Raw genomic sequence first — 17400 nt, forward strand, 5'->3', positions numbered from 1 at the left:
CGTGGCCATGGCATCCGACCTGGCCACCGCGGATACCGAAGCCAGCGCGCTGCCTGCAGGCGTCCTTGCCCAATCACAAGGTGACTCCACTGACTTGGCTTCGCAAACCGCCTCCTTGCGCAGGGACGCCGTACACGCTCCCTTGGACTTCGCCTCAGGTACCATCCCTGGAGCAACGTCAGTACCGCCGCCAGAAGACAGGCGTAATTTCTCGCTTGTAGCCGCCAGCGAACTCTGAACGGTTCTGCACGCCATCGCTGCTTCGAGCCAGCGTCTTGCAGACGCCACCGTCACCTTCTCAGCAGCTCGTGCACGCACCACGTTTCCTCTTCCGTCCATGGCTGAAATGCCTGACTTTACCGGCATTGATCAAGACCCAACCGTCTGGCTGGATGAAATCCATTCGTTGGCCCGTCGACATGCATGGACTGACGACGTGACGCTATCGCTAGCCGTAAGCCGACTGCGCGAGTCCGCCAAAGCGTGGCATCAATACAATCGCTGCAAGTACAAATCCTGGAGTGACTGGACCACAGCCTTTGTCAGGGCCTTTCCACCACTTCCATCCGCATACGACGATCATTTCATGCGCATGCGATAGCGTCACCAGGCTCCATCGGAAGACGCCCGTAAATACGTCTACGATAAGCTCGGGCTTCTCGACAAATGTGGCATTACATGGATCTCTCCGGCTGCCCGCCAGTATGTCGTTGATGGCTTGGCTGACCCTACCCATGCTGGCGTCTTATCTTTCCAGTCACCTGAAGCGTCACCCCAGGTTTTCGCTCAAAAGGCAGCCGAACTTCAGCAGAACTCTAGTCGTCGACTTAGCTTAGACACATTACCGACTGTCCGTTCACTTACGCCTCAACACGACATGTATGCTTCAAGTGCGGTCGCATTGGCCACAACGCCAAGGAGTGTAGTCAACCGTTCTAGAACCGAATCCACTACCAAGCTTGTCAAATTCCTCGGATGTCCATTCATGTTGAGGGAATAGGTGACCTACCTGCTCTGGTGGATACCGGTGTGTAACGAACGGCGCTACACCGGCGTCATGCTCCGGACACTATCCGACCGTGGACGCAACCTCCCCTCTGCGGATTTGCAGGAAGTGCTATGCCAGCCGGAATGCTCGACATTTCAGTCCGGACGGCAGCGGGCACTAAAGTTTTTCCAGCAATTCCCGTCTTTAAAGACTTTCCTGCCGACATGATCCTTGGTGCTGACTTCTTGCTATCTGATGACATTGAGCTCACCATACATCGCGGCCACGTCGAGCTCTGGTCTTCGACAGCTGGGACTACCGCCACCACCCTGCCACCACGGACAGGTGAGCTGTCCACTCCGCCTACCTTATCTTCTATACTGGCTCGCCATCAGCCAGTATTCGCTAGCAATCCAGCAGAACTGCCAGGCAGCCAGGCACTAATTTGCTGCTTCATCGCATACCAACGGGAGATCATCCGCCAATATGCGTACCACTGCGACAATATGCTGAGCGAGAACGGGCAGTGATCGCAGAACGGGCAGTGGGGATCTGGCGCCGCCATGGACGCCAAGCATTTACGCCTACTGTTTCTGCAGCTGATGCAGGTGATGACTACCGTCTGCAGCACCTTCGACTCAGCGTGCTTTTTTCGTATCAAGAATGCCGACATGAATCACGTGTGCCCCGCTTTCATATGCCCTTGGGATCGCAACCCGCCACTGGTCATGACAGCGCTGCCGGCAGCCGATCGTCTCATCCTCTGGCAACCTTGGTCACACCAGGATTGGATACTACTTAAGCAGGCACCTCAACCTGCCACTCCGGGATCTGGCGCCGCCATGGACGCCAGGCATTTACGCCTACTGTTTCTGCAGCTGATGCAGGTGATGACTACCGTCTGCGGCACCTTCGACTCAGCGTGCTTGTTTCGTATCAATAATGCCGACATGAATCACGTGTGCCCCGCTTTCATATGCCCTTGGGATCGCAACCCGCCACTGGTCATGACAGCGCTGCCGGCAGCCGATCGTCTCATCCTCTGGCAACCTTGGTCACACCAGGATGGGATACTACTTAAGCAGGCACGTCAACCTGCCACTCCGGGATCTGGCGCCGCCATGGACGCCAGGCATTTACGCCTACTGTTTCTGCAGGTTGGTTATTCCTATCGTTGTGTATATGGAAAACCGTTTAGAAAGCTGGCGTCAGATCCCACGTGTGTCAGTGTGCTTATTTGTGATTTATTTCATGTTGTTACAAACTACTCGGAAAGCGGAGATGTTATTGTTGGGTTGCTTTTGCTGCTGTCCGGCGATATCGAGCAGAATCTTGGCCCCCTTTCCGAGGAGCAAGAACAAAAAATGTTTTCTGCGATCATGCAAATCCCTCAGATGTTGCAGAAGCAGTCAGACATTCTTGATGAAATTCGCACCCTACGCTGTGAGCAACAAGCTATCAAACAAAACGTATCTGATCTCGCGGCTAAGGTCGAGCGTGCTGAAGCCAGCGCATCATGTGTTCCGAATTTGAAAGAAGTAGGGAGAGTGACGGCTTGCGTTGAATCACTTGCTGCATCGTTTGCCTCCATGCGCGAACGCCAAGACGATCTAGAAAATAGATCACGCCGAAATAACTTGCTATTTTATGGTCTTGATGATACCACTGGTGAAACGTGGGCGGAATCTGAGGAACGTATTTTGACTTTTTGCTCCGAAAAACTAAGCGTTGGTGCTTCTGTAACATCAATAGAAAGAGCCCACAGGCTTGGGCGTTTTTCACAGCAAAACAACAGGCCGATAATAGTGAAGTACGTGTCATTTAAAGAAAAACAACGGGTGCTTGCCGCTGCGCGAAAACTAAAGGGAACCGACTATTCTATCAGCGAAGACTACTCTGAAAAGGTTAGATTGGAGCGTAAAAAGTTACTCCAGTTTGCTAGAGAACGCGGTGTTGATTTCAAGCTGAACTTCAATAAGCTCAAGATTGGCACACAAGTTTTTAGGTATGACGCGGCTAGTGATAGCGTGAAGTGCAATGTCCGATAGCCACGAATTCAACCTCTATCGCGCGAAAAGACAGATGCTGTAATGGAACTTAAAATAATTGTTGTAAATTGCCGTAGCCTCAAGAACAAAAAGGAGGAGTTTGGTGCACTTGTTGAACTAGTAAAGCCACACGTCGTTGTGGGCACTGAGTCGTGGTTGGATGACACCATAACTGACAGCGAAATTTTTCCGCCGAACTATACGGCATATCGAAAAGATCGCAATGTGCATGGTGGGGGCGTTTTCGTCCTTGTCCACAGTGCTATCAGTAGCGTGCCAATAAACCTAAATACCCCATCATGCGAAACGGTCTGGTGTAAGGTTATCCTCGCTAACGGCTCCGCAATGGCTATCGGGTTGTTTTACAGGCCACCTTCACAGAAAGGCCCCGAGTCATTGTTTCAGCTTAGCAATATTTTACTAGCTCTAGATGCAACGCGTGTTATTTTGGCGGGCGATTTTAATTTGCCAAACATCGAATGGGTTCATCTTCAGCCTAAATCTAACACGTCGTCGCTTCTGTACTCTGCTTTTTGTGAAATGATTAACGCTCATTCGCTATTTCAATTTGTATCTCGTCCTACCAGACTAGGTTCCTCTTGCAATAATGTGCTTGATTTAATTTTTTGCAATGACCAAACTCTAATCTCTTCTGTCACAACAATACCAGGTATAAGCGACCACGAAGTCGTTGTTGGAACAATAAGTTGTGATATCGGGCGCCGCCCGAATACGTTACCGCGAAAAGTGTTTTATTATAACCGCGGTGATTATGTCTCTCTTTCCCGAGAGCTAGATCATTTTTTACCGGAGTTCAGACAATATGCTACCAACCTGCTACATGGCACCTGTTCAAAACTAAGCTTTTATCACTGATACGCACTAATGTTCCGTCACGGGTGCTTTCCTCAAAGCGTAGAACTAGTAAGCCCTGGATGAACAGCAGCCTGAAGGCCTTGATTAATCGCAGGCACCGCGTGTATCGAAAGTACCGCCAGACACCACAACGCGAGCTACATGAAACGTTAAAAGAACTAAACAAGAGTGTTGCTAAACAGATGCGCTGTGCTGAACTTGAGCATCTGGGTCGCCTACCTGATAGGATCAAAAATAACCCGAAAGAAGTATGGAAGTACGTTAAAAGCAAGCAGGCTGTGAAGGAAACGATTCCAGATGTTATAGATGACCTCAACTTCAGCACAGACTTAAAGGGCAAAGCTGAGAGATTCAATTTTTATTTTCAGTCTGTTTTCACCCAATCAGTTTGCCTACCCAGCGGCCCTCAGTTAGTCAGAAAAAAATCAGAAATGACTGAAATATGTTTTACGGAACGTGGAGTCTTAGCTCTGCTACAAAAAATTAAGGTAAATGTGGCACCTGGTCCTGATGCTATTCCTAATTATGTTTTAAAAAACTGTGCTGCCTCACTCGTACCATTTCTAGTCTTGCTCTTCGAAAAATCAATGGCGCTTGGTTGTTTACCTGGCGACTGGAAAAGTGCCAACGTTGCCCCTATCTTCAAAGCTGGAGACAAAACGCGAACAAAAAATTACAGACCGATCTCGCTAACTTGTGTAATATGTAAATTGATGGAACACATTATCTATACCAATTTAATCTCCCATCTTCAAGATAATAACTTTTTCTGCACTACGCAACACGGTTTCAGAACAGGGTTGTCCTGCGATACTCAACTAATTGAATTTAGTCATGATATAGCTGCCTCGATCGACAATGGATGCCAAGTGGACCGCGTATTTTTAGATTTTCAAAAAGCCTTTGATTCTGTATCACACAATTTATTATTACTTAAACTGTCTGCTCTAAATATCCCTCCCTCTTTGTTGAAGTGGCTTGAAGCGTATCTTGTTGGTAGAAAACAGCGGGTTGTTTTCGAGGGAGTGAATTCATCTGAAGTCGATGTCTTATCAGGGGTCCCCCAGGGATCTGTTGTGGGACCCCTTCTTTTTTTGATATTTATAAATGATATAACCCAACAAGTATCCAGCCGCATGCGCATGTATGCAGATGACTGCTGCATATATCGTGACGTCACGTCTGCTCAAGATTCTGCTCAACTACAAAGTGATCTAAATGCTGTGCTATCATGGTGCACCACATGGAACATGACACTTAACTTTTCAAAATGTAATACCGTTCACTTCACAAACAAAAAGAACATTCTAAATATGAATTACTTTCTTGGAGACAATCGTTTGGAAGTTGTGTCTAAATATAAGTACCTAGGCGTTTTCTTTACGAGCAACCTATCCTGGAACGACCACATTGAATACGTCGGTGCTAAAGCGAGCCGTGTATTGAACTTCCTGAAGCGTAACTTTAAACAGGCCCCACCTAAACTAAAGGAAACGCTCTATCTTTCTAACGTTCGCTCAATTTTAGAGTATGGTTGTGTGGCTTGGGATCCAGACACTAAAATATGTACTAATGCGCTAGAAAGGGTTCAGAAACGAGCAGCGCGTTTTGTGTCTGGTAACTATGATTTCACTAACCGCTCTTCGTGCATTCGTAAACATTTGGGTTGGCCTCTCCTGCAGGACAGGCGCAAATTCTTAAGATTAAATCTATTTCATAATATTTATATTGGTAGCACTGGTTTAAATAAAGACGTGTACATTAAAGATCCCACTTATGTATCCTCTCGCCTAGATCACTCCCGCAAAGTTCGCGAATACCGATGTCGCATGAACACTTACAAAAACTCCTTCTTCCCGAAAACCACACACGAATGGAACAACCTACCAGAATATATTGTATCCACTCCGCCACCCTCATTTCAAAATGCTCTGTCACAATTTTTGTTGAAATGAAAGATGCCAATTTCTGTCTGCATTTCTGTTTGTGTTTTACTTTTCCTTGATTGCCTCGTGTTCTCGAGAATGTGTACACACTGTATAAGCTGAGCATGCTTACTTGTTTTGTTATCGGTATTCATACCCTGTATCAATTTCAAGTTTTATGTCTCCTCCCCCCTACTGTAATGCCCAAATAGGGCGCTGTAGGTACTCGAGTAAATAAATAAATAAATAAATAAATAAATAAAACAAGTAGATGAAATGCTTGCCGCGGGCATTATTAGGCCGTCATCGAGTCCGTGGGCAGCGCCAGTCGTCCTTGTTCGCAAGAAAAACAGATCACTATGCTTCTGCGTGGACTACAGGCAGCTCAATAAGTGTACAATGCCTGACTTCTACCCTTTACCCCGCATTGATGACGCTGTTGATACAGTACGTCACTGCAAGTTCTTTTCGTCGCTTGATTTACGCGCAGGGTACTGGCAGATTAACGTCGTGGAGGAAGATAGATGAAAAACGGCCTTTCGCACACCTTTCGGTTTGTATGAATTCAACCGCATGCCGTTTGGACTAAGAACGGCTCCTAGCACTTTTTAGCGTGCGATGAATTCAGTGCTCGGACCATTGAAAAACCAAGCCTGTGTGGTGTACTTAGACGACATCCTGGTCGTTGGCAGGACGGAGGATGAACACCTTCGCAACTTGGACGAAGTACTACACAGACTCTATGCAGCAGGGTTTCGTTAGAACCAAGAGAAATGCCGGTTTAAGGTGTCCAATATTTCGTACCTGGGACATAATATATCTCCTGTCGGCCTTCAGCCACTCCCGGAGTGAATAGCTGCCGTGTCGCAGTATCCCACACCAACCTGATTGAAGCAGGTTCAGTCATTTCTTGGAATGGCCTCGTATTTGCGAAGGTTGACTCCCACTTCGCTTCGATCGCAGCTCCCTTAAGCGGTCTTCTTAAAAAGGACGCACGGTTAGAATGGCGCGTCTCACAAGAAAATGCTTTTCGAGCTATAAAACAAAAGCCCACTTGTTGCCCCATACTAAGTCACTTCAATGAGGACTGGTCCACCGAAGTGCACACTGATGCCAGCCAAGTCGGCCTAGGAGCTGTGTTAGTGCAGCATGATCCACGTGGCGTGGAACACGTGGTCGCTTATGCCAGCCGAAAACTTTCAGACACCGAGCGCTACTATCACTCCAACGAGCTTGAATGACTTGCAGGGGTATGAAGCGTCGATGATAAGTTTTGACATTATCTTTTTGGGCGTAAATTCCCTGCTGTGACTGAAAATGCTGCTATAGCATAGATGTTCTCCAAGCAGCAACTTAAGCACAAATTTGCCCGGTGGATATTCACACTGCAAGAATACGATTTTGACGTGCGCCACCGTGCCGGGGGGCTGAACAACGTCGCCGATGCACTCTCATGGAACCACCTTGACTGCGCGCAACAAACCAGGCAAACCCATATTTTTTCCGCCCAGATGACTATATCCCGAGGCCAACAGGTGGATAAAAATTTGGCATCCATTATTGCATTTATCACTGACAAGGGAAATCACAGTACTTTTGTGATGCGCAATGCCGCATTGTACCGGCGTCACTGGCGATCAGACCGATCCGAAGAACGTTACTTCCTGGTGATCCCGAAATCCCACAGGTCAGAAATATTACGAGCCATTCGCTACTCCCCAGGAGGCGGACACACCGGCCGACAAGCCACGCTCCAGAAACTACAAGAACGTTTTTGGTGGCCGAAGATGCAAAGTAGCGTTGGTTCTTATGTTGCCAGTTGCAAAATCTCTCAGCAGTTCAGGCGAATGCCTGGGTGTCCACCTGGATTACTAACACCAATCCAGACACCTGAAACAATTTTACGCACGATTGGCATTGATTACGTGGGACCTCTACCCACCACCACCTGCGGGAAATCGTTACGTCATTGTAGCTGTAGAATACCTGACAAAATACGTGGAAGTGGAGGCCGTGCCATCTCTTGCATCCACTTACCTAATCGACTTGCTCAAGCACCGATTGGAATGGAGACATGGCTTACTAAAAAAGTTAATATCTGATCGGGCTACAACGTTTCGTAGCGGGGAACTGAAAATGTACCTTTGCACGACAGGCGTGCAGCACCACTTCGCATCCGCGTTTCATCCTCAAGCAAACGGCCTTACTGAGAGAACCAGATAGATATGTGGGGTTTAACGTCCCAAAACCACTATATGATTATGAGAGACGCTGTAGTGGAGGGCTCCGGAAATTTTGACCACCTGGGGTTCTTTAACGTGCACCCAAATCTGAGCACACGGGCCTACAACATTTCCGCCTCCATCGGAAATTACTGAGAGGACCAACCAGAGCATCTAGGCACGACTGGCTCTATATACGAAGGCAGGGAAAAGAGGAGAGCCCGACTGAGACGTCCACCTTCCGTCAGCCGCTTTTGCCATTAACACGGCACTGCAGACGTCTACCGGGGAAACGCCCCCCGAAATTGTTTATGGGAAACTAGCACAGCTGAAAGCGGTCCTCTGTCTGGATGCTTCCATTATAGTTCCACGTGCCAACGATCGCAAAGCGGCCCGTCAGAATATCTGAACTAAGGCGATCAAGAAAGCCGCCCACGCACAAGAAAGTCAAAAGCGCCAATATGACAGACGCCGTAGGCCCACTCCTGCTTACAACACCGGCGACGAGGTCTGGGTGCAAAGGAGCACCAGCGGGCCCGGCAAGAAGCTACTCCCTAAGCTGGACGGGCCATTTATAGTTACTCAGCGTGTACGAAAAAATACCTGGCGTGTGAACACCTCAGATGTGAACGTCACTCGATGAACGCAAAAGAAACAACTTTGCCGTGCATGTGTCGTGCTTGAAAAAAGCAGTTGGACCGCTGCAAGTGCAATGGACTGTAATTTCTTTTTTTTTCTTTGTCATATCCACAGTGCGGCCGAATGTAACAAAGAGCGGCGCGGCAGCTGTGGGTGATGGGCTGGACAGCGAGGAAGAAGGGGCAGAATAGAACAGCTTGCCCGACGAACGGGTGTTGTGTCTGTCTCACTCATCACAATATATATATATATATATATATATATATATATATATATATATATATATATATAGGTTTTGCACAGCATATTCTGACTGACGTTTCGGCTGGTGCACCAGCCGAAATGTCAGTCAGAATATGCTGTGCAAAACCAACGTGCGTAGTACTCTCTCTCTCTCTCTCTCTCTCTCTCTATATATATATATATATATATATATATATATATATATATATATATATATATATATATATATGTGAAATGGCTGACTGCCTCGCACGGTTGTCTCTAGATGGTCCTGCAATGTCCATTGTATCTGATGCCAGTTTTTTTTCTATAAATACCGATTTCGTAAATATTCTTTATTCCAGGATTCCATCAAAATTAAATTACCAGTTCAAGAATACGGCCATATTTTTTTGCTTGGAATAATTAATGGGCCCCTCTCGCAAACTGTAAGTGTGCATCACAAAATTTTGAAGCTGCATAATACCTCTTGATTTCTGATTACCGAGGTCTCGTCAAATGCCATCTCCCTTTTGCTCTTACTGTCAACAGCCAGAAAACATGGATCATTTTTTGCTGACATTTCACAGGCCACAGGAAGAAAAACGTAGAAACTTTGTTCAGAAAATAAACATTATCCTTAATACTGAAAATATCATTTTCCTTGCGGATCCTTCTCTGGGCGACAGCAACAGGAGTGGAGTGTCTGCGTAGCACTCTGTGAATTTTTTCAAAGACACAAAAAGGTTTTCTTGTTGTTTTTCGTGTTTTTTATATTTTTCAAACCTAATTAAGTTCTAGTTCTTTAAAATTACCGTCCATTTATCACTTTCAATTATTAGGTATTTACCTACTTCATTCGTAAGTCACCTTAGAATTATAATATATTTCCTAGATGACTCAATAATTATTTTTCTTCTTCAAAACTTAGCAATTAGTTTTCCCTATCACAATACGCACCGGTTTAATGGCCGATCCCCCATAGTGGGTACGAGCCAAAGCATATAGAAACTAGCAAGCAAGCGAGCAAGCAAACAAACAAGCAAGCAAGCAAGCTTCTGGCTGTGCCGAAAACGAAGACTCGGTGAGCGTTCTGCTGGCAAGGCACAAGAATGACTTCAGGCACAGGGTAAGTAAATTTCTGCCACTAGTTCCCTTCTTTCGGCATTTTTATCCTATTCTTTAGTCGCTCTAAAAACCTACTCGCACTTTTTTGCGCAAAATACGAGTTTATAGTTTCCTTTGGGTAAGAACATGTTGCGAGGACTTATCGTTGTGTATGAGTATGGTGCCGCGAGTCGTCTGATTGAACCAACGCTTTTGGGTGAGTGATGCTAACACGTCATTACTTTCTTACGAAGTCTCTTGCTTTTCACCGCTTTCTTGAACTAGAAATGATTCGCTCCTTACCTTCTCATCCACTATTTAACGCTACTAGGCTAACCGTAGATGTAATTACTGGTACGTATGTCGGACTCCCGACTGAGGGCCACTGTCTACTTTTCTATAGATTTACCAAAGTTTTAATTCTTAGAATGCGCCAACAAAAACAAAATATATTCTTGAAGGCAGCGCCTGTCTATTCCTTAGCACTTCGAAACTTTTCGCGTTTGATTCTCATGCACTCCAACCACTCACAACGTATACGCTCAACGTAACAATAACATAGAAGTACCCGATTAGTTCGCGAAACGGGTGCGTGCAACTCTTCAGTGGACAGGAAACGTCAAAGTAGGAGTGCGAACACTCGAAATCAACAAAACTCCGACATTGCAGACACTTTGAAACCACCAATGTCAAATTTGAGCATGACGGGGAGAAGTTAGTAGAGAATAAACGCGTGAAAAAGATGGTCATCTAGGGCACTAAGCTGGCCTAAGATCGCAGGGTCAGAAGTTCAGAAACACGCGAGCTTTTCGTTTTGTTTTTAAACAGTTAAGAAGGCCACGCAAGCTACTAGTCAGGTGAAGTTGAGAGCTGATGGGCGGTAAGGTGGTGTTGTACAGTGCTAGTATAGTGCAACAGAACCCCTTCTTAGAGATGGCGCAGCAACCTAGCATGCCATGACTAAATTCGGATCAAATAGAGATGTTGAATCAATCCCGATCGTATATTTTCTTAAAATGTGGGAGGAACGAATCGTTAAAAAATAAGGCGAAAAAAAAAAGATCTGAGGTGCGGCCTCACTGGAGATCAGTTGCCGGTAATGCACTCCCTCACCAGCGAAAGATTGGGCACCCTGGAGCATTACCTGGCCACCATTTGCCATCAACACAGCTACTAGCCCTAGGCCTTCAGTCCCCAGCAGCTGCGAAGCAACTGACCAAAGTGCCGATCAGACCTGTGATGCAGCGGAGGGTGCTAAGAATCCGTGGGGCCGGACAGGCCACCATTGGAATCTTAACTTGACTACCATCTGCAGTAGAACGCTATCTAGTGAGGCTAGTCTAGCTGTGCTATTAGAGGACTTAGAGGGTGTTAAATGGGATCTAACATGGCTCACCGAAGTTAGGAGGAAACGGCTTTACAGTGCTGAAGAATGAACGCGTCTTATCCTACCGTGGATTAGTTAACAGAAACAAACTAGGGTGCGGTTTTTCATTCACAAGAATATCGCTTGCAACATATGGGGCTCTAGAGCATCAGATGGGAAGGGGGCAAGTATATAATTAGGTTTAAAAGAAGGTACAATATGAAGGTGGTACAAGCCTACGTGCCTACATTGAGCCATGATGGTCGTGTGGTTGAACGCTTCTATGAAGACCTAGAGTCAGCTATTAGCAAATTAAAGACAAAGTATAGAATTCCGATGGGCAACTTTAATGCCAAAGTAGGCAAAAAAACAGGCCGGATACTTTGCAGGGGGGGAATATGGCATCGGCTCTAAAAGTTCTAGAGGGAAGTTATTAGTATACTTCGCAGAAAGTAATAACTGACGGGTCTTGAATACTTTCTTCAAAAAACGGGGCTAACCATTTGTGTACGTGGTGAAGTCCTAATGGCGAAACTAAAAATGAAATTGAGTTCATTTTGTGGGTACACCCGGACATTGTACAGGATGTAGAATTAGTTGCCAAGATCAGATGCAGTGGCCATAGAATAGTAAGAGCTCGTTTTGACCTAGATTTAAAAAAGCAAAACAAAAACTCATACGCAAGAAGTCAATTATTTAACTGGCGCTGAGAGTATTAGACAGGAATTCAAAGTGTTGCATCACAATTGATTCGGGGCACTAAATTAGATAACCGACGTTAGCATTGACACAATTAACGATAAACTTCCATTATCGTCAAACAGCTTTTAATTGATGTTGAAGGTGCAGTCACTTGACAGGAAACTGGCAAACTATCTCATCGTTTGTCGTCTCTTCACGAGACAAAATCTCTCATTAAAAGACGACAAATGATGAACGCCATAAATTCAACCGACAAGGTAGACCTAGTGGAGCTTTCGAAGATAATCAATAGGCGTAAAGTAGCCAACATCGGGAGGTATAACATAGAATGAATTAGGCAGACTGTAAAAAGTGGCAGAACCCTAAAAGCTTCGAAAGCAGACTTGAGCACAGGCGAAAATCGCATGTATGCATTGAGGAACAAAGAAAGCAATGTCATAATCAATAGGATAGGATAGTCGAGACAGCGGAGGAGTTCTACAGAGAGCTGTGCAGAAGTCAGAAGAACTAGGATGATATTGTGAGAAAGAATAATGGCCCAGAGGAATTCGACATCCTACCAGCAATGACAAGGGAAGTAAGGAAACCCCTAGAAAGAATGCAAAGAGGCGAAGCCACTGGTGAGGATAAGATAACAACGAACCTCCTGAAAGACTAAGAAATTGTGTTAGAAAAACTGGCCAGCTTAGATGCGAAGTGTTTCTTGACGGGAAGGGTACCAGAATCTTGGAAGAACGCCAACATCATCTTAATTTGTAAGAAAGTCGACGTCAAGGACTCAAAAAATTAGAGGCCAATCAGCTTACTGTTCGTTCTCTACAAACGATTTACAAAAATAAAAACTAACATAAGTATTTATTTATTATTTATTTATTTGATACTGTCAGCCCCGTGCATGGGGTCATTACAGGAAGGTTGTCACATAATACACATTATTCACACAATAAAGCAGTATTGAATAGCACATAGGAATAACAGATGAATAATCATCATCAGGAAAAGAAGAAACAAACAGCAGTGACTATGCCGATTAAAAATCAAGAAACAAATGCTGGTACCGGAAGTTAGCAATCATCACTGCAGAGAAAGCTGTCTAACGTGGCTTTAAAGTTGACTGACGTCGTTTGTTGCACAACCAAATCAGGTAAGCTATTCCACATTTCTATTGACTCTGGAAAAAAGGAGTGGCGGAAAGCATTCGTGCGTGTGAAATAGGGTTGAATAGCTCTGCTAGTAAGAAGCTCACATCGCCTTCCAGGCTTCTGAAAATATAAATTCTTGTTTATTCTTGTTAGACCGCTTATAATCCTACAAAGAAATCAGAGGCGTCATTATGGCGACATTACAGTCCAATCAACCAAAAAACCAAGCAGGATTTTGTGCAGGGCGCTCCACAATAGATCATATTCGTACTATCAATCAGGTAATGAAGAAATGCGCGGAAAACAACCAAGTCCTATACATACTCTATACGAGAACGCTGTTGACTTGGTCGCGACATCAGCAGTAATGCAAGCACTGCGAAATCAGGGCACCGAAAAACCTTACACAAACACATTGAAAGAAATATGCAGTGCATCTACAGCCACCATAGTTCTCCATAAAGAAATCGACAGAATTGCAATAAGGAAGGGTGTAAGGCGGGGGGACACAATCTCTCCAATGCTATTCACCGCGTATTTGCAAGAGGTTCTCAGGACCCTAGATTAGGAACTGTTAGAAATAAGAGTTCATGTAGAGTATCTTAGTAACCCGCGATTCGCTGATGACATTGCTTTATGTGTAATTCAAGGGACGAATCACAGCTCATGACTACAGAGCTGGACACGGAAAGCAGAAAAGTAGGTCTCAAAAATAAAATGCACAAAAGTAAGTAATGTTCAACAGTCTCGGCAGAAAACAGCACTTTCCGGTAGGTCGAGAGACGCTGGAAGTCGTAAAGGAATATTTCTACTTGGGATGGGTAGTAACCGTGGTGCCGAACCATGAGAGTGAAATAACTAGAAGAATAAGAATAGGGTAAATGGATCACGTTCGGCAAGCATTCTAAAATCATTATTGGTAATCTGCCACTAACCCATAAAAGGAAGGTACATACCAGCTGCATATTGCCACTACTTACAATGGAGTGGAAACTTGAAGGCTTATAAAGATAGTTCAACATAAATTGAGGATGATGCAGCGAGCGATAGAAAGTAAAATGGTAGGTGTAACCTTAAGAGACCACAAGAGGACAGAGTAAGTAAGAGATGAACCGGGGTGAAGGTTGTTATAATTGAAATCAAGAGGAAGATCCCGACATGGGTTGGACATGTAGCACGTAGGCTGGATAACCACTGGTCCTTAAGGGTACGTAACTGAATGGATCCCCAGAGAAAGCAAACGAAAGAAGGGGAGACAGAAAGTTATATGGGATGATGAGATTAAATAGTTCGCTGGGGTTAACGTGGCAACGGAAAGCACAAGACTGGACTGACTGGCGGATAATGGGAGAGGCCATTGCCCTGCAGTAGGCAAAGGCAGGCTGCTGTTGTTGATGATGATCTGTCTCTAGCCGCTGGAGTTCCTTTATCGCACCAAGTTTTATGCTAACAAGAATGCAGCCTTTAAATGTTTCTGAGTGTTCTAACGAAAGGGCTTACTTTGACTTGCCTTACATAACCTGCATAACGGAAGCAAACCTTGTAGATATGCCAATGTCTTCATCGCCAAACGCAGGTACAGGTTTGTTATGAATAGAATGGCTCCATTGGTATTTTCTTATGTTTTATGGTAATATGCATCCCGAGAACTTATATTTACCTGCACGTTGCGGAGCTCGAGGGGCTCGACGTTTTTGCTGCCCTCCACAACGGCCTCCCTCATAACTGCATCCATCGTTAGAACCCCAACAATTACGTAAAATAATAAAGAATGTGTCATTTTCAAAGTTGTGTGCACAGGTCCGTCATAAAGCGTTTCTGCCCGATTCCGAAAAGAGAGTTTAAGGGCTTTTCTATTCATTAAACAAAATCCCAATGAATGTTGATGTATCGTGCGTCGGAAAAGACGCACGGAAAATCGTGGGACGTTGCGGCTGAAGCACCGGTCGGGAAGCAGAAGAGGTGACGCAGCCGGGACCCGGGTAAAACTCTTTACAGGACAATATATATTATGAAGCTTACCTTGCAGGCTTTTTATATACACATAGGTGGTGCGCCCCCTGGCCCCAGTGAACCGGTTCTCGAGCCAAAACCGTAACCTTGACACCACATCTTCCCTCCTTGAAATACAGAACATGCGAGGTCCCAAGACATAACGCCATGCAGAAAAAGCAAAATGCATATACAAAATGCGTGATGAAGAAGAAATGTAGAGCACGCACATCGAAAATACAACAGTAAGGCACCCTGACAGCAGTAACATCTCATCGGAACCCCCCTCCCCTCCTTGAGAGAGGATGTCTGCATATTGACTGTCACCTTTCAGGCTGCGGCGCAAATGCCTGTACTGGTGCCAATTTCACAGAAGGCGTCTGAAGTGAAGATGCACACAACAGTTTGGTGGATCAAAATAAAAGGCCTATGAACTCTCCCCTCCATTAGGAGGAAGCTTATTCCCGTGCACTTTCGGCAAAGCAGGAATCCTTACAAGCAGGCAATGATGAGGCTCCGATGGGGAACGGGTAAGCGCCACCGATGAAGAGACCGTGCAGAGAATCGGAACGAGCACAGTCGGCGTAGACGTGACTACCGGAAGCACTTTTGCAGCATGTAGAAGAGGAACTGACTCTGGAATCACGGCTGTCACGCTCGGCGGATGCACCTCTGGTGGACGTCGAACAGAACCAATTTCCCGGAAGGCATCAAAAATCGAACGAAGCACAGCCGGAGCGTGAGCAGCAGGAGGGAGAACGTAATAATCAGGCAGAACCGATGGACTTGTTCCTGGGATGGTAGGGGCCGAATCTAATTCATAAAGTAGCAAAAAAATGACACGACGGACCCGAAAAAACTACAAGCGCAACTAACAACTTTATTTGAAATTTGAAGACATACACAATATATGTTCCAACCACGAGAAGTGAGGGATACATGCAGCTGGCTACAAAGGGCGTTAGTTCAAGATTACAAACTTGAAAGGTACTTGTGAATAAATAAATAAATAAATAAATAAATAAATAAATAATTAAGTCAATAAATAAATAAATAAACAAATAAATAAGTCAACAGACGTCTAACTAACTCAATCACTACCATATTTCTTGATGAAAAACGCTTATAGAAGTTCACATGCATTTCAATCTTTACGCCCTACCCAGGATTTTGCAAATCTGGTGACCACTGCGCACAGGCCTGCGAAGCCTCCGTCTCGTCACTGAATATTGATAAACCCAGTGGCTTCTACATTGCGGATGACAATGTGGTTAATGAAAAAAGGCGCAATCCTATTGGCAGTGCCTTGTAGGACTTTAGTTTCGCCGTACTTTGTCAAATAGTCAGTAGCGACTACGATCCAGCGGTTGTCATAATGTGAATTCAAAAAGGGCCCAAGCAAGTGCATGCTGATTTTTTGAAACCGTCGTGGTGGTGGTGCAACAGGCTTCAATAAACTAGTGGCGCGCAGAGGTGGGGCTTTACGGCGCTGGCAATAGTTACGCATTTTAATGTAATGCTTGACATCCTGCAGGGTGACCTTTGGTCAGTATTAGTGAGAACAAATCCGGTCAAGGTTATGCGCAAATCCCAAGTGGCCGAAGGAAGGCTCGTCGTGGCTGGCAGATAAAATTTCGCATAAAGCTTGTAGTTTTTTCGTAAAGGATGCCGTTGCGAAGAAATTACCCTGAAAGTGCGAATGCCCGTGGTGGACACGAACTGTGGCTACTAGGTACTTGATCAGTTGTCCAAGCTCTGAATTTTTCGACTGTTGTCGGACCAACTCAGATTCTCTGGCCACACGAAAACAAAATGGCCATTGGTATTATCATTGCTCGATATCGTTGCGAATAGAGCGCGCGAAAAGCAATCGACATGAGAGTGCCCACAGCCGGACTTGTAGATAACTGTTAGGTCAAATTCTTGAAGGCGCAAGCTCCAGCACGCGAGGCGTCTTGAAGGGTCCTTGTGATTGACCAGCCAACAGAGGGCATGATACCAATGGGCGTTGAAACTCTCTTGGACATCCGAAGGATACGAATGTCGGATTTAATTTTGACATCCGTTTGGCTTTCTCAAGCGGACGCCCGTGGAACATAACGAGAAGGACGTATTGTGGCTATATATATATATATATATATATATATATATATATATATATATATATATAT

The 17400-nt window shown here is 45.3% G+C and overlaps 1 protein-coding gene across 1 annotated transcript in view; it reads left to right on the forward strand.

Moving 5' to 3' along the window:
- Positions 1-9934: 9934 nt before the first annotated feature.
- Positions 9935-17400, forward strand: part of LOC119169093 (uncharacterized) — a 46095-nt gene continuing 38629 nt past the window's right edge. The window contains exon 1 of the mRNA XM_037420184.2: positions 9935-10049. Within this exon, the coding sequence (XP_037276081.2) occupies positions 10033-10049 (17 nt within the window). The 5' untranslated portion in view covers positions 9935-10032. The remainder of the gene's footprint in view (positions 10050-17400) is intronic.

This window comes from Rhipicephalus microplus, chromosome 2 (assembly GCF_043290135.1).
Source record: "Rhipicephalus microplus isolate Deutch F79 chromosome 2, USDA_Rmic, whole genome shotgun sequence".
Classification (NCBI taxonomy): Eukaryota; Metazoa; Arthropoda; class Arachnida; order Ixodida; family Ixodidae; genus Rhipicephalus; species Rhipicephalus microplus.